The sequence below is a fragment of the Phasianus colchicus genome, chromosome Z (assembly GCF_987193195.1).
Source record: "Phasianus colchicus chromosome Z, bPhaCol1.hap1.1, whole genome shotgun sequence".
Lineage (NCBI taxonomy): Eukaryota > Metazoa > Chordata > Aves > Galliformes > Phasianidae > Phasianus > Phasianus colchicus.
The window spans coordinates 667,275-684,832 of record NC_143476.1 but is presented as its reverse complement, the minus strand read 5'-3'; the positions used below and the strand labels follow the sequence as shown (position 1 = coordinate 684,832).

The following is a 17,558-nucleotide window of genomic DNA, read 5'->3' as shown; positions in this document are numbered from 1 at the left end:
GGATTGACATGCTTGCACAAAAAGTGAGTGATTACTGGCAGTGGACGAGGAACAGTTTTTACTAAACTCCCCCAGAAATGTCATTCAAGAAAGGCAGCAATACATGATTACAGGTGAGCTTTAAAAATAATTAGTTCATTTCTGGGAGGAGATGATAGTTGTTACTTGGATGGAATAGGCAGAAATTGTATAACGCAAGTAAGGGAATAAAGTGGGACGAGCAACATCTTACAGTCATCAGTGTTAAAGATAAGTCAGTATTTTCCCTAGCATGCAAGGAGCAGAAATAGCCTCAGCAGTGACTGAATGAAAATTGAGAAGTCAGTAATAATGCAGGAGGGCAGAAATTCTCACCAGATCTTTCAGTATGCACACAGAAAAGCATCCCAGATGTGCAGTGCATTATATAATGATCACTGGGTATTTGCCTTCAAATCACTAAACCTTCTCTTTGCAAATGGCTGTAGAAATGGGGCTGGTGGTCTGCTATGCATATTTATGGAGATCCAGCTGGACAGGCAATACGTGTGAGATTTGTAGCTCTCACTGACTAAGAAAACTGAGGTCAAAATCAATGTCTGTACTGATGCAGTGAGCAGCCCTGTCAGAGCTTGAAAATCCTGGTTATAATTCATGGAAAAAAGTTTGGGTTTTTTTGGAGGGTTTTTTTTTTTTTTGGTTTGTTTGTTTCTTTGTTTTTAGTTTGTTTGTTTTTATTGGAGATTTGTTATCAGTAAAACATTACTGGTGATGATAAGCATCTCTTAACATTTTTTTCCCATTTCTGCACTGCAGGAACCCTCCTGCATTGCCTTTCTTGAGCATTTAAAGCAGAGGAGTAACAGACTACCAAGAAGAGAAGGCTGCTGTTAGTTTTATGTGGACGTAGCACAGTGCTTCCCACAGCAGACTGCTTCTTTTCATGTTGCCATTTAATCTAGCTTAGGAACATTTGAAGTTCTACTTCTTCATTAGAAGCAACTCAGGCAAGAGCAAAGAAGTTGGTAAATCCTGGAGTTAACTGCACCAGCTTGTGTGAGAAGGTGACTGTAGAACAGGTGTGGGGGGTGTGCAGAAATTGAAGTAATTATGGCATTAGCTGTCAAAGGTTCTAACGCCTGGCAGTTATGTTTACTGTATTTGCTGTGTTATTTATTAATGCAATTGTATTTTAAAACTCTGTATGAGCTACAGTGCTCATAAAGGAAAAGATCTTATTTTCTTTAGTAGACTTCCCATGATAGTCCATTTTGAACCATCCACACTTTCCAAACCATTGTGTTTCAGAGTCCCTGGCAAAGATGTGCTCTTTTTGCAGGACATCTGTGTAGGAAAGTTAAGGTGGAAGTAAATCAACCAGGGACACAGCCCCTTACATTATTCAGGCTGCAGCAAGTTTTTAAGGCAGCAGGGCTAAGGAGCTGGCCAGTAACTGCAGATGTGCTTTGTATTCACATCACAATATGCCAGTCACACAGAAAATTCCTCCTGCAGGCTGGTAGCAGGTTCTGCTTTCCATCCTCTGTATGGCCCCTCCAATGGCAAACACTGTCCCACGAGTATTGAACAGTACAGTGTGTGTGGCAGCAGTGGCAGCTTACCTGGGAGGAAGGGCACAGCACAGTGCTTGTCAGACATGGAATTGATTTTTCAGTGAAGTTATGTTTCCGCAGAAAAGAGGAGTGCTAATTTTGGCAGCACGTGCATCCAGTTCACTAATGCTTCCGTGTCAGCAAGTGAGCAAAATGAGAAGTGATGAAGGGCTGTCTTTCTGCAGGGCAAGCCAAAGGTGTTGTGTAGCAACCCAGCCACTGCATTTCACAGTTATCACAGAAGGAGAAATGTGTCTTGAGGTACTTCTGCATAAAGCCAAACTGTGTTGCTTTCAATAACCTCCGTGGCAATGCTTACATTTTCTTCTATTCAAGGTAGGCAGACAGCTTTTGCCCAGCACAAAGCCTGCTCTTAGTTAGGTGCCATTCACATGAAGCAGAAGTATTTCAGCTGTTCATTTCACTGTTTTCCTCACCCTTCAAACCTGAGGAGGTGAGTGGGGAACTAGGAGTGGTGAGGGAGGAGGTGTCTTTGTGGGGTGTGCTGGGTGCCTGTGGTCACTGTGGCTGAGGTGTGCAGAGTGAAATCCAGTCTGACCCAGCAGTGCTCCCTTGGAGAAAACCACAGAGAAAAATTCCTCTTTTGACTTCAGCCCAGCAAAGGCCATTTAAAGATGAGGGGAGGATATGAAATACGTATGAAATGCATTCTTAATGTCTTACTCCTCTAAAAAGGGAGAGAGGAGAGTACAGAAAGACACATAGGGAAGGAGAGTCGTAGAGGCTGAAGTCACAAATGCAGGAAGGAAAGATGCTTAGATAGCATGGAGATAGGGTGAGCAAAAGCTCCTCATAGTTTATTGGGAATGGCAGGCCCAGAGCTCATTAAATCTGGGCAGCATCCAAGAAGTGGAGAGCAAATCCATAGGAAGCATAGCCAGGTCTACAGACATTGCCAAAACATTGTGAGTGCAGCAGGGAAAAAAACCACACTCCTCAATCAAGTGTTTGTGACATGGGTTCACCTGTATGTGATTCAGGGAGCAATGGATGGTTCAGGGCTCTCTTCCCAGCACACCCAGTGTCTTTGCATGGCAGAACCTTCTGTGGGATCTACTTTTGTTCTGCATCTGTAAGAAAGTGACACACCGCTCTGGCAGTGTGCAGAGTGGGCTGCCCTGGGCTCCCCATCACTGCCTTCTCCTTCCTTTAACCCCCAGCACACCTTTTGAATGTGCCACACTTCTGCACGTGCATTTCCCTTCAAGGGATCCATGTGTTAAAAAGCCCCCCCCACAGCTGGAGGGGTTGACCCGAGGAGATGAGGCTTGTGGTCGTGATGGAGAGCCAGCTGCAGAGGCAGCAGTGGGAGCTGGCCCAGCTCAGGCAGGATGCCCTGTGCCCTGGATCTAGCAGCATGGTTGGCATGCATCCCCCTGGTGTCTACGTGCTTCTAGTTCTATGCCTCGAAGACTGCTGCAGATAATAATAAAATGGTGGGAAGACACGTGAGTCCTTCCACTTGTTGCAAGGCAGCTGCAGGTTGGTTCTTGGAATGCATGTTTTTCTTTGCACGCTGAAAGAACTGTTGAAAATCAGTAGAATTGTCAGTAAAATTATCAGTTTTTAAAGAATTGCTTGCAGCATTCTCCGTAGGTACAGACCAGCACCTGCAGAATCCAGCTCACTTTGTTTCCCATGAAATCATAAGTCAGATCATTGAAAGTGATTTAAAATGTGTTTTGCAGGAGTGCTCGGAAAAGCGCATGCGTGGAAGCATGTTCCCTACTTCTCCATTCATCCACTACTACGACGATGAATGTGACCTCAAGAGGAGAGCAAACAGGTTAAAAAGAAAGATGGCAGGTACAGCACATTTTGGGAGATCCCTTTTTATTTTCAGTTCTGTGAAATATTTTCTCCTGGGCTTGCTGCTTTCTGAAATACTGTAGAATTGTTTCCATGTCTTGGGAAAAGCTGTAGGAGTTTGAAAAGGTGCTCCAGGAGTAGTAAGAGGTTTGTGACCTTAATCTTCTGTGTACCATGGAAATATATCATTTCAAAGCCCCAAGGTGAGTGTTGTCAGATGTTTTAATTCTGCTGACATTGAAGTGGTAATAAACTAGCAAGAGGAGGCTTAAACTGTGTGAGTCAGTAAGGTTCTTGACTGTGGACAATAAAAAAACACCACCAAAAAAATCTACCAAACTGAGACACCATATACAGGGAATACTGCAGTGGCTCCAGCATGGGGCTTCAGGTTTTCACTGCAGGTACTGAGGTGAGCTGATCTGTTTTACAGAACTGCAAGAAGCTGGCCTTCTGCCAGGACAGCCAGAGACACCATGGCAGGAAGAAGAACATGGAGGGCACAGCTGCAAGAAAAAGCCTTGGGAGGAGCGCAGGAAACGTAACAAAGATGAGCGTCGCAAGAAGAAGAAGTCATCATCCCAGGCAGACAAACAGAGAGCAAAAAGACACAGAAGTGATGTTGAAAGGGGCCACGAGATGGAGGACGACTTCCCTAGAGGGTATCATAAGCAGACATCCAGGGGCAGCAAAAAACATCACAAGTCTGTTCTCCAGGCACATGGCAGCAAGAAGGAATATGGCCAGCAACTTCTGGAAGCTGCTAAAAGGAAGAAGAAAAGGAAAAAACAGAGAGATGCTAGTCCTGATATCAATGAGAATTTATTCCTTATAAAACAGAGGAGGAAAAAGTCTAAACAAAAATCCTCCTGCTGGTGAGGAAGTAGATGGGAAGCACTGACAGTTGCTGGCCCTGACTCTGCCTGTTCTTTGTTTTTGTCACTCCTTACACACTGAATTTGAGTATGTCCCTGAGTCTGGGTGGACATGCCCAGGCCCCAGGCACACGAGAAGCATCCTTCTCTACTTCCAAAAGAGATGCTTTGTCTGTTGTGCACTGTTCACTTGGCAGGGAGCATTTAATATTTGTGTCTGGAATAACTGTACTTTTTCAGCAGTCCTCGTGTAAGCTTGCTGCATTTGCTTGTAATGTGAGGGGCTGGGCTGGGGAAGGCCCATGCTGCTTTGGGTAGGATTTGTTTCTTTGCTGGTGAGATGTAGCTCTGGTAGCAGGATCTTGGCACGGTGCTCATGCTGACACTGAAGGGAAGCTTTCACATTAGCAGGAGCTGGAGTCCACGTGTGGAGATGTGCATGTTCGCATCAGCCACTCTCCAGGGTGCAGTCCTGTGCCTTCCAGAAGGTGCTGTGAAGGTGTTGCTTTAAGCTTTGGGAAGTGACAGTCTCCAGCCTCACTCTGCAGTGTAGGTCCACCACCATCAGTGCCACAGCTCTGGGTGCCAAGCGTGGGCAAGCTCTGACTGACCACATTCCACCTCTTTGCTGACAGGTTAGAACAGCAGGAGAAAGCAGCTGAGAAAATATAGCAGAGTTTACATCTCATGTTAGATATGTCACTGTTCCCCTTGGTGTGGGAGTTGTGTCTAGAGCATGAAAAGTGTGTTTGATTCCAGACATAATGCGCTAAGATTTAATAATTAAATTTATTTGTAAGACAGTTATTTTTGTACTGTAGAATTGGACGTTTATGCTGTTTAAAGTTTTGTAACAACAAATGCTTGACCAAACGAATAATCCAAATAAAAATTTACATGGGGGATATCCATAACCATTGATCTGCTCTACATTGTCTTTCATTGGCAAGCAGAACTACTTAAGAACACGCTATCTGCTTCCCTTATTTTGAGCTGAAACTAAGTGCTGTCAGGAGATTTCCTGTTTTTACTGATCCAGGACCTGTACTGCAGCATACCACTACTTTTGCTAAGCAGAAGGAAGCAACTACCAGCATAAAGTTGGGTGTCTTCTCTTTCTACTTACAAAGAAATTGGAAAGAATCTGTATGTTGTGCAAATGCACGGGTATACGAGGAGGAGAAATCAGAAGGGTATTGCAATACAGAAAAAATGGGGGCTGTCTTTCTACCAGTACTGCTCCACTCTCTGTAAGTTCTCCACTTTTTGTTTGGCAGGGTCCCAAACGACAACACAGGTATTTCAGTGCCCATATTTTCTCTGTCCAGAGCTGTTTTCAGCAGACCTGAATCTATGTAATGCTTGAGATCTGCCAGGACTTGTCAAGGACATCTTATTCAGAACCCGGTGCCCAGTGTTGAGTAATTGCCTTCGTGCTGGTGGCTGAAATTTCTTTCTTCTCAACTTCATCAATTACTTGATTAAAAACTTCCTTTTGGCTGAAAAAAAAATAATAAATCACTTTCACCACTTACTAAAAATATATATATCCTGAAAAAACCCCAACACTGAACTCACTGAACTCTTCCATCCATTGTGCTTTACACCCCTTTTTACTTACCAACACATTTTTCTATTTGAACAAAAGTCTCCAGCAACCTTCAGCTGGCACAGCGTGCAGACTGGTAGATACAGAAGGAGAGTTTTGGATTCAGTATTAAGGTCAGCTCCAACTCATCCAGCAGTTGCATCATTCACTCAGTGGCCACCAGGAGCTCGAGAGAATTCCTTGGACAGAAGTGTTGTGATTCAGGGTGTTCCTACAGTACCAGATTCTCCATCTACAGGTGATGGGCAGCTCAGAAATCAGCAGGTGCCACTGTGTGTGTGTGTGCTGTGCCTCCTGTACATCAGCAGCCTGCAGGGCTGCAAAGACTGCGTGCTGGTGCTGGTGGTTCTGCCCACAGAGAGTACTAGAAAGCACAAAACTACAACAACAGGCAGGAGAGAATTCCCTTAAGCTGCAGTTAGGCAGATTTTAGGGCGTCTCCCAGAATTATTTTCTTTGCTGTTTTTGAGGCAAATGGTCGGTAATGTTTTTTGTTGTAGTTGGATGTGGTTTTCGTTTAAGATAAAAGTGACCCTGTGGAATTTTGGCCTTGTCATTCTCTACGTTGCACAATAGTGTGTCTGTGCTCTGGAGAGCTTTCACACTCACCGTGCTCATTTACTGAAGAACATCATGAGCAGGGAGACCTCTGCTTCACTCCTCCAAAACTGAAGCTGCTGTTTTCTACAAGGACAGAACTGCAAACTGCAGTTAACATCAGAGAGAGAGGGAGAGGATCCTTGATGCGTACAGGAGGTGTTTTACAGCTGCTGTGTTGTATGCTGTAAAGGAAAACTTCCTAGACAAGAAAACCAGAGGAACATTCTTCTGGTGCCACCTGGGTGGTGATGCTCTTGAGAGGTTCCCCATGGAGATCTTCTCTGGGTCTCTGCCCCTGAGTACCCTCACTTAAATATTCTACTCCTCATTTGCAAAGCATCCCACAAGGAAATAAAAAGGCCAATGTACTTGCTGCTTATCCAGGTGTTATGCAGTGGCTTAATGTGATGATGGGTTATGTAGCAGGCTAGCAAGTGTGAGAGGCAACAGCAGTAAATGCAAAAATGATACGCACTAAAAATGCCCAACATAGGGAAATATGGAAGTGTGAAAATACCAATGTTGCTGTAATTACGAGGCTGCTACATGAACTCTTTATGTATTTACATTGAATTAATGTTTGCTAATAATAAGGGTAGAGAAACTTATGTCATCTACCTGGCCTTGTGCAAAGCATTTGACAGTGTCCTGCACAACATTCTTGTTCTCTCAGTTGGAGAGACATGGGTGTGATGGATGGACCAGTTGGTGGATAAGGAGCTGACTGGATGGTGACACTCAAGAGCTGTGGTCAACACAGTTACAAGTTAGGGCCTAATACTGGGACCAGCACTTTTTTAACATCTGTCAGTGACACGGATGTTGGGATCAAATGCACACTCATTAGGTTTGCTGACAACACCAAGCTGAGTGGTATGGTCAGAGGGAAGGGATGCCATCAGGAGGGACTGGGACAAGCTTGAGAGGTGAGCCCTTGTGAACCTCTCCGTACAAGGTTCTGCACGTGGACTGGGGCAATATCAAGCACACAAAAACAGGTCAGCAAGTGAACTGGGAGCAGCCTTGAGGACTTGGAGACATTGGTTGATGAGAAACTCAACATGGGCTGACGCTGTGGCCAGAAGGCTGGTTGTATGCTGCAGTGCATCAACAGCAGGGTGAGCAGCAAGGAGAAGGACGTGATTCTCCTTTGTGTAGTCTTATGAGATGCCACCTGAAGTACTGCATTCAGCACAGGAGCACCTGGGCTTCTTTAGCCTGCAGAAGAGAAGGCTCCTCCTAGCAGCCTTCCTAATACCTCGAGGGAGCTACAGGAAAGCTGGAGAGACAGTTTTCTTCAGGGAGTTTAGAGACAGGGCAAGGGGTAACAGCTTTAAACTAAAAGAGGGGAGACCAGAGGTGAGAAGGAAATTTTTTAGTTGCAGGGCAGTGAGGCTCTGACAGTGCTGCCCAGAGAAGTGTGGGTGCCCCATCCCTGGACGTGCCGTGGGTCACAACTGGGCTGTGATACCATGAGCTGGTGGGGGGCTGAGGTCCAGTCCAACCCAACCATGCTGTGATTCTATGATTCCATGATAACGAAGACGAGACAAGGCGAGGAAGAGAGAGTTTCAGTGTTTTGAGCTTGGGGCTGGGAACGATGAGATCAAGTCCCTGTGGGTAAGGGGCAGAAGCAGGGCCAGCAATGCAGACATCCTGGTGGGGCTCTGTTAGAGACAACCAGGATGAAGAGATGGATGTTGCATTCTACGTGGAACTGGCAAAAGTCAGAAAATCACTTTTTCTCAAAGGGGGGACGTCAGCTTCCCTGATACATGCTGGAAATGCAGTACAGCCTAGAGGAAGCAGTTCAGAGGAGGTTCCTGGAGTGTGTGGGAGATAACCCTGACACAGCTAGTAAGAGATCCTACAGGAGATGTGACCCGTAGACCTGTGAGAGAAGGAATGGTGGGAGATGAGGTGGTCAGAACTGTCTTGGGCATAGCAACCATGAATTTAAGTTTTCTATTCTTGGTGAAGTCAGGAGGGGGGTCAGCAAAACCATGGATTTCCAGGGGGGGACAGGCTTTGAACTGTTTTGAACATTGATTTGGAAAATCCCTTGGGAGTCAGTCCTGAAAGGCAGTGGGGTCCAGGAAGGCTGCATTTGCTCAAGAAGAAAATCCTGAGGGTGCAGGAGCAGGCTGTCCTCCCGTGCTGTAAGATGAACCAACAGGGAAGAGGAGCAGCCTGGCTGAACAGGCAGCCCTTGCTGAGATCCCAGGAGAAAAAGAGAGTCTATGATCTTTGGAAGAAGGATCAGGCAGCTCAGGAAGAATAGAAAGATGTCACTAGAGTATGCAGAGGGAAAATAAGAAAAGCAAAAGCCCAGTGAGAATTTAATCTGGCCAACACTGTTAAAGATAATAAAAAATGATTTTGCAAATATGTTAACAGCAAGAAGAGGGCTAAGGAGAATCTTCCACATCTATTGGACACGGTAGGGAACTTTATCACTGAGGATGAGGAAAAGGCTGAGTTCTCAGTGCTTTCTTTTCTTCTGTCTTTAGTGGTCAGACCAGTTTTTTATAATATATATTTAATATAATATATTTTTAATAAATGCTGCAGGGCAGAAGTGTAGCCACTTTGTTTCCCACAGGGGTACTGATGTCTTCCATGCACAATGCCAGTGTGATGTGGAACAGGTGAGTTTTCCTAAGTCTTCCATCTGAGGTACCTGGCTACTCTGACAGCAATTAAATCGGCCAGGAGTCCAAACTGAGCAGTTCCTCTGAAGTTCAGTGACCTTAACCAGTTTTATTTGACGTTGGACTCTTTTATGGATTTTTTTTTTTTTTCAGATTCAAGTATGTGCCTGAATTGTCTTGGGAAGCCAATGGTGGAGAATTTAAGAAAAGTCAGTAACTTCTGCAAGTGTCTGGGTGGATCCTCAGAAGCCTGGCTGTAGATTATGGCCTCTGTGCCAGTGAGCACAACACTGCAGATGAAGGCTAGGAAGTAATCAACTGGGAAGCAAGGCTGCAGCAAAGCTCCCTAAGCTGACCGAGAGGCAGCAAAGCCGTGGTAAATGGAAAAAGAGATTGCAGCAGTGTATACAAAGCAGGGTGTTAGCTGCAAGTCCTCTTAGGTTGTGGCACGTTAAGATACAAGCTCATGTCTGACTTTTGTCAGGCACGGCACTTCCAGATTGAGCAAACCTGCTGTGCAGTGTGCAGAATCAGAGGGGTTCCAGATCATGCAGCAGCATGCAGGGCTCCACTCGTGGATCTCTTCCTTGTGCTGCTTGAACCAAAACTGGTGGCATTGAATCCTATCAGTAGCCTCCTGTAACTATCAGTAACTTTCTGTTGAGCAACTAGTTAATTGTACAGAAGTTAATGCAACAGTAGTAAAGCTGAACTTGCTTTAGATTGAGAGGGCAGGATACTGAAAGCAACAAGAAGGCGTGATGCATTTTCTACCAGCGAAACACATTGCTGCATTAGCGGCTATTTAAAGGAAAGCACAGCATTAAAATTCTGTTCTGGACCTGATGACTTGCAGCCTGGGCTACTTTCATCAAGCTCCATTTTATCCTATTAAACTAAAATGTGCTTCAGCCTGTCATTCCTCCCACCTGCTATTTACTCCCTCCTTTAAAGAACTGTCACTCTTTACTCCAGAGATGCCTGGGACTAAAAAACATGCTTATCCCTGGAGAGGGCAGAGACTCGAGGTCACAGCTGATGTGCACTGGTGAAGCAGCATGAGGAAACCTACATTGCGTGAATAAATAAGTGGCTGTAGCTCAGCCTGGGCTGGGTGAAAGAGACAGGATGGATGGATCAAAAGGTTGCAGTCTTGTTTGGTAATGGGGGCAGCCGTCCCTGAAGTAAGAGGGGAGAAGGGAGTGTTTGGTCTATGATTTGTTGCAGCAAGGCTGAGGAAAGAAGGAGTGCTGCGATTTGAGGTGCACGTCTCTGTGGGATGCCTGTGTACACTGGAAAACAATTAAAGATGGGTTTTTTTGTTTTTTGTTTTTTTTTTTAACAGGAGTGGAGCAGATAGGCGGGCTCCTCTTTGAATCCTTCCTTTCACCAACGTCTGCCTAAAATATGTGGTTACATCTATTACATACGCATATGTATTAGACATGCATGCATTCACAATGCTTGCTCATGCCTTTATACATACGTGTGGCAGAACCACCTGGGTTTTCATCTGATCAGGCATGCCTGAGCAGCACTGCGTGGAGCTGTGGGAGCACCGATGCATTTCAGGTGGTGGAAGCTGCCCTAAGGTGGCTGCCAATGCCAGAGTGCTGCATGCCTGCCTGGAGCTGCCATGCCTGCTCCAAAGCAATGCTCTGAGCTGAAGAAGACGTGCTCCAATGTCACACTGCATCCAGAGGAAGCACCAGGCAGGAGCAGCATCCAACGTTTGAGAATTCCCTGCTGAGGCCACTGAGCTGATGTCAGAGCAGGGCTGTGCTGGCAGCGTTGCTGTGCCCTCCTGGCCCTGCCTCGGACAGATGGGTCTTCTCTCATTGCAGCTTTTCTCCACCTTTCTCCAGCACTGAGACTTTCCAAGCATGAGGTCCCGTAAGAACTCATTGTTATTCTGTTCCAAAGGGCTTAGCTCTAAAGAGAGATACCTCCATACTGGCCCACGACCAAAGACAGCTCTGTCTCCTGCTCCTCCCAGCGTGTGCTCAGAGCTTTGCAGCGGACACTGCTGGGTTTTCTGTGCTCCGTGCTCCTTCATTTAGTCCCACAGCTTTGCCTGCACGTGCTGTGCAAAGCCTGTGCCCCTCCGTGTTACCCACGGCTTTGGTGAGGGTCAGAAGAGGCACGGCACTGTGCTGAGGTCCCGTGGAGCAGGTGCTGCCCGGAGCACAGGCTGGCTTTGTGTCGGTGCTGCTGTGAGGCAGGGCGGGCAGTAATTGCACTTTTTTGCATTGCAAAATGATTATTAGCGCCTCAGTTCATTATCAAAGCAAATTTAATTTTTCAGTGTAAAGGAAGCGGTTGTATTTATAAATGAAACACTGTTTATACAGCCAGAAAAAAAAAAAAAATTAATTCATGACAAATGTAAGGAAAATTAATAGTCTTTAAGCAGGACAATATTTGACTGTCTAATTGTCTAATTGTGCTTCGCCAGGTAAAGCACACTCTCATTTCTGCTGGCTCCTGACGGAGATTTCCACAGAAGTATTTTGCACTCCTGATGAAACTGCGTTTCAATATTTTTTTAATTAATCTTGCACCGAGCAGTCAGGTCAAAGCACGGAAGGGTGCTGCGGAAGCTCAGCATTCTGCAGAGGATCTGTGCCTCTGCAGAGGCACTGTGTACATTCAGGGAGGTCTCATCTCATCCAAACCCATTCAGGCAGAAATAAAAAAGAAAAGGGAGAGGCCAAAGATGGGCAGAGAGGACACACAGGGCTCCCAACGTGCCCAGTGGGCACCCTGCACACCCAGAGCAGTGCAGGGTGCCCTGCTCACACTTGGAAACTGCCAGGCAAGCACACAGAACTGTGGATGGCCAACTGCTTGCACATGGGAGGAAAGAGCAGGATGTGCAAAGCCAGCAGCAGTACTGCACCCACACGTGGAGCCCTCAGCACAGGAGAGACATGGAGCTGTTGGAGTGCATGCAGAGGGCCATAGAAATGATTCTAGGGAAGGAAACCTCTCCTGCAAGGACAGGCTGGGAGCTGGGGCTGTACAGATGGAGAAGAGAAGACTCCAGGAGACCTGAGAGCAGCCTGGGGAACTAAAGGAAAGAAGGGGAGAGACTCTTCAGCGGGGTCTGCTGTGAAAGAACTAGGAGAAATGGTTTTAAATTAAGGAGGGGAGATTTAGATTGGCTGTAAGGAAGAAGGATTTTGTACAGTAAGGACGGTGAGAAACCTCAGAGCCCAGAGATGTGGTAGAAGCTCCATCCCTGGAGGCACTGGAGATCAGGCTGGATGGGACTTTGAGCTCTTGACGGAGCTGTGGACGTCCCTGTTCATTGCAGGGGAGCTGTACTAGATGACCTTTAGAAGACCCTTCCAGCTGAAAAGGTTCTATGATTCTGTTTTTGTCTGGTTCCATCAGGGTTTCTGTATCCCTAGCTCAGAACTGGGCTGCCTGTGGCAGCAGCTGTCCCCTTCTCAGGACACGGGTGCAGCTGTGACACTCACAAGCACCCTTCTGTATGCAGCAATTCCAGTGCAGACTCGAGGACAGCGTGCTGGCTCATTAACACCCCCCATTACCCTTGGGATCAGTCTCCCAGGGGTGCTGGTTGCACCGGAGCCCTCCTGGTGCAGCGTTGGCACTGCCATGCAGATGGAACTCACAGCATGCAGTGAGGGGGCCTAGAGCCCACCACAGGGCTGCACGTGTCCCTGGTGGGCTCACAGGGAGGGCCAGACAGGCAAATCCCTGTGCAGTGCAGACAGAGCTCCATTGGCAGCCCCATCTCTCACCTTGCCCCACGCAGCCTGGCACAGCTCCGCTCAGGACAGCTTGGAAGCGTGCAATCTCTTCAACTCAGCCTGCCAACTTGAAGCCAATTTGCATTGGATAATTATTTTCAATTAAGTGATAACAATCCTGTTCCGAACAGAAATAATCTTGTCCAAAGGCCAAACAGTTTATCCTGTCTCGGAGATGAGGCTGCAGCCTTGCGGAGGCACACGTCAGTGTCAGCACTGTTATCACCTCCGCTGTGCTGAAGGGAATGGCCTCTGCTCGGGGAGGGTGGAACAGAACCCGCCGTGCTAACTTAGCAACATCACACTGCTGTGCTGCAGTAACCCTGCGCTCAGGGCCTTTGCAGCAATCCAAGGGGTGTGAAACCCTGCTGGCCCATCCATGTCACTTGGTGGGAGCGGGGCTGTGTTTCCTTGGCACAGCTCCCTGGCGAGCCCGCTGCCCTCCTCCTCCTCCAGCAGCTCCTGCAGCACCGAGCAGGGCAGGCACGTGCTTTGCACAGCAAGGATCACCCAGAACAGAGGCGTGCACAGACGTGGCTCAGCATCCCCATGCAGCAGTGTGATGGCAAGGACTGCATACCAGGCAGACAGCTCTCTAGGAGCAGCACCCTCCGCAAGAATGACAGAGCTCTATGGAAGCAGCCCAGGTGCATCTGCGTGCCCTCCCCTTGGGGCTGCTTGTGTGCAAGTCTGCTTTACTCACGGTGGGCAGTGACCACAGCGTACGTAGATTTTAAATCTGTGAGTCTGCAGTAGTAAGAAGAGACAAGTGAGAGAAGTCTGCTCTCACAAAACAAGGGGTCAGCAGGGCTCCCTGCCTTTTCCTAGGGGGGCTGAGCCCTAACTCTAACAATAGCCCTTACTCAAACCCAATCCTAACCCTTACCCAAAACCTAACTCCGAACCAACCCAATCCTAACCCTCCCCAAACTACCTTGCCAGTTTGACTGAAGTGCCAGGAGCCTGCTTCAAAGTGCTGAGCCTATGGTTGTGTGTGGGCATGGATGGCACAGGTGCCAGGCAGACACCTGCCAGGAGGCAGCAGCTCAGCCAAAAGATGGGTAGTGAAAGTCCTGATGTCCTCCTCTGCTGAAGGAAACGGGCAAACCCCTCTGTCTGCGTGGAGAGTGCCAAGGAGCAACGGATGGTGCTTGATGAGAGTTGTTGGCTTTTATTTCTCCTTAACTTTTTTTTTTTTTTTTTTTAATCCACTGCATTCCAGTCAGTTGGGAAGATTGGAATCCAAAGCTCCTGCAAGTGAAAAATAGCAAATCCAATATCTTTTTAGTGGTGTTTTTATATTCAAATTAGACATAATCTCTATGAATAAAATTACTGTTCCCAAAGGGATCATGCCCAATTTAAATGTATAAAATGTCATTAAAGGGGTGCTGGCTTGCTATTAAAATTTAACTCCAGCAAACCCCTAACGTCCTTTGTATTATAGTTTTACAATTAACCCAGAGATGTACAATCTGGTACTGTACAGTGAGTGCATTGTTTCTGACAAGCCTGCAGCCAGACCAACTGCTGAAAGCATCATCACATCCGAGCAGAGCTGCTGCACTCCTGCCTCTGGACCCTGCTGCTGGGACATCCCACAGGAATGCATGTGGGGATGATGCCATGATGCCCCTTTCCCTCTGGGTCCAGGAAAGCTGCCCTAGCTCGCAGCAGGCAAAGGGTGCAGGACCTCCTGCCCCAGGGGTCCTCAAAAACAAAGGGCACCGGGGATGGATGCCCACCCCATCCCACGAGGGATGGGAACCAGCACAAGAATTGCATTGCAAGAGAAGATGAGATTCAAAAAGTGCCTCAGGAACCTGAACTCACGACGTTCCATGCGATCCAGCAAGGTACGTCCCAGGGCCCTGAAGGAACTGGTGGATGTAGCTGCTGAACCTCTCTCCATCACATCTGAGAACTCACAGCTGTCAAGTGAAGTCTCCAGTGAAGGGAGAAAAGGGAGCATCACTGATATTTGTATAAGGCTCCTAAGGAGGGTCCTGGCAACTCCTGACCAGCGTCAGACTAAACCAGTGCCTGGTAAGATCATGCAACAGATCCTTCTGGAAGTCATGCTGAGGCATATGGAAGACAGGGAGATGGTTAGAGAGGGCCAGCATGGCTTCACAAAGGGCAAATCATGCCTGATTCATCTCCTAGCTTTCTACAACGGACTGACCGCATCAGTGGAAAAGTGAAGAGCTGGTTGTCATCTCCCTCAGCTTCTGCAAGACTTTTTAGGTGGTCTCCTACAATATTCGTGTACTTAAATGGGAGAGAGATTATTTTAATTGATAGATTAATTAGATGGATAAGGAATTCACCAGATGGCTGCATCCAATAATTCTGAGGTTCAGTGTCCAAATGGAAACCAATAACAAGTATTGTCACCCAAGGGTCTGTGCTGGGACCAATACCATTCAGTATTTCTCCTGCAGAGAAAGGCTGAGGGAGGTGGACTTGTTCAGCCTGGAGAAGGGAAGGCTCTGGGGGGACCCCACTGTGCAGAAAGGAGGTGTATAAGATGGTTGAACAATGCCCGTTTACCAAGGTCTGTAATGAGAAGACAGAGAGTAATGGTTTTAAACTGAAGAGGGCAGTTTCAGATTGGATGTAAGGAAGAAAAGTCACCATGAGTGTGAGGCTCAGATGCTGCCCAGAGAGTGTCTTTATTGAAAGGGCTCGAGGCCAGGTTGTGTGGGGCTTTGATCAGTGGAAGGTGTCCCTGCCCGTGGCAGGAGTTCAAAACTAGACGATCTTTAAGGATCCCTCCCAGTCAAACCATTCCATGACTGTGTTGCTTCCAGACTGAGGCAGCTGAGCTCATGTGTTGGCTTGCAGTCACCTGGACCTCTGGCTGCTCAGTCAGGAAGGCCACCAAGGCCAGATTTAAAGTCTTTCCAAGAGGAACAAGAGCATGCATATCACCCACACAACTCTAAATGCGTGGTGCCCCAGACAATGCCCTGCAATGCCTCTCCCTCCTGCCTCTCCTGCACTCCCCCAGGTGCTGCAGAGCCCTGCCATGTGCACTCAGGAGATCACCTGTGGAGGATGCTGTGCACACGCTGGCTGTCCCTTCCACACTGTGGGAGAAGAAGGTTTGTGTCTACCTTGGTGGCTGGAGACTGGGAAAGGCACAGCCTGCTGGAGCACTGAAGCCTTAGCAGGAATGGCCTGCTCTATCCCAAATGCTGGTGGTACCGCTTCCCATGCCTGGTCAGATTTAAGGTTTTGCTGAACACAACACGGTCACCCTGATGGGAAGGCACCCAACACTTGTCCCGGTGCAGGTGGGGCCAGCACAGCACTCCGCCATCACCTCCTCCTGTTGCCTTTCAAGCCCAGAAAACATCTTCCCTTTCTACCAAATAATCCCAATGCATTAAAGGGTATAACGCATATTTAAGTATGCATTTAACTGTCAGGTTAATGAACTGCATGTGAGCTCTCTTTTTCCCAAAGCAACAGAAAAGGCACCTTAAAACCCAGCACTCCTACGCACAGAAGAGAGCCACTGGGCTCCTGCAAGGCTGCAACTGAGCGCACGCAGGCAGCAGCACAGGGTGGGCACCCCAGGCCTGGGCTTTGCTTCCAGCTGCCTCCTGCTCTGACACCTGCCCGACTCAAAGCACATCCAAGGGAGGCACTCAGCCGAGACGTGCGGCTGGCCACCCGCTCCTGCTGCAGATTAGCCTTGTCATTGTGTTTATGAGAGTAAGAGGATCTTTCGCCGCTGCAATGTTTTTCCATTAGCCATTACAAGGAGATGCTGCTGCAGGGAACAAGGAAAAGGCTTCCCCTGTGCATGACTGAGCCACAGAGGCCAAATCAGAGGGACAGGTTGTGCCCAGGGTAATTCCTACCTTGATTTCCGTGTCAGGACTTGATGAGGCACGTAACAAAAAGGCCTCTCCTTCCCTGCAGAGCCCACCCCGTGTCCACAGATGCCGCCTGGGTCTCACTCCCCAGCTCCCAGCTCCATGCACATGCCCTGGTCTGCCCGTGGCTGCACCCTGAGGGGCGGTGGGAGCCTCTATGCAGGCAGCAGCCAAATGCAGAGCTGAGCTCGGGTCTTTGCAGGCTTCCTCTGACACGCAGGGCTGCACGGAGCAGCGTGCTGCAGTGCCTGCATGTGCCCAGAGACCCAGCAGCGTGCATGCATCCCACATCCTCATCGCAGACACCTTCCCAGGCATGTTCTGCACATCCTGCCCCAGGGAGGGGGTTTTGCTTCCATCACCAATGAGAAGCCACAGCTCAGTGAAAATTACATCTCTTTTCTAAAGGAAGTTCCCAGATTTATGCTAATGCCCGAGTGCTTCTGAGCCATCAGGTGACTGGCAACGCATCAAATCACATTTTGCTTTAAAATACATGAATCCAAAATGGAAACAGTGACAGATTTGGCATCCGGCAGCCTGGGGGGAGAAATGCCCCATCCGGGCATTCGCAACAATGGATTGCATCTAAAACAGGTCTGTGTTTGGTCCTGACCACTAATGCTCTGTTCAATCGCATGAAAAAGAAAAAGCCCTTTTTAATTCTGAAAAGGAAAACAGTTTAATCATTGTAAGAAACTATACCTTCAGGGTATCGCTCCAAAATACAGGCGG

The 17,558-nt window shown here is 47.8% G+C and overlaps 1 protein-coding gene across 4 annotated transcripts in view; it reads left to right on the top strand.

Moving 5' to 3' along the window:
• Window positions 1–5,216, top strand: part of ZCCHC7 (zinc finger CCHC-type containing 7) — a 105,178-nt gene extending 99,962 nt beyond the window's left edge. For all 4 annotated transcript variants that reach the window (XM_090132345.1, XM_031609537.2, XM_031609539.2 and 1 more), the window contains 2 exons: window positions 3,302–3,419; window positions 3,856–5,216. In XM_090132345.1, coding sequence (XP_089988471.1) covers window positions 3,302–3,419; window positions 3,856–4,301 — 564 coding nt within the window. In that variant the 3' untranslated portion in view covers window positions 4,302–5,216. The remainder of the gene's footprint in view (window positions 1–3,301; window positions 3,420–3,855) is intronic.
• Window positions 5,217–17,558: the final 12,342 nt, after the last annotated feature.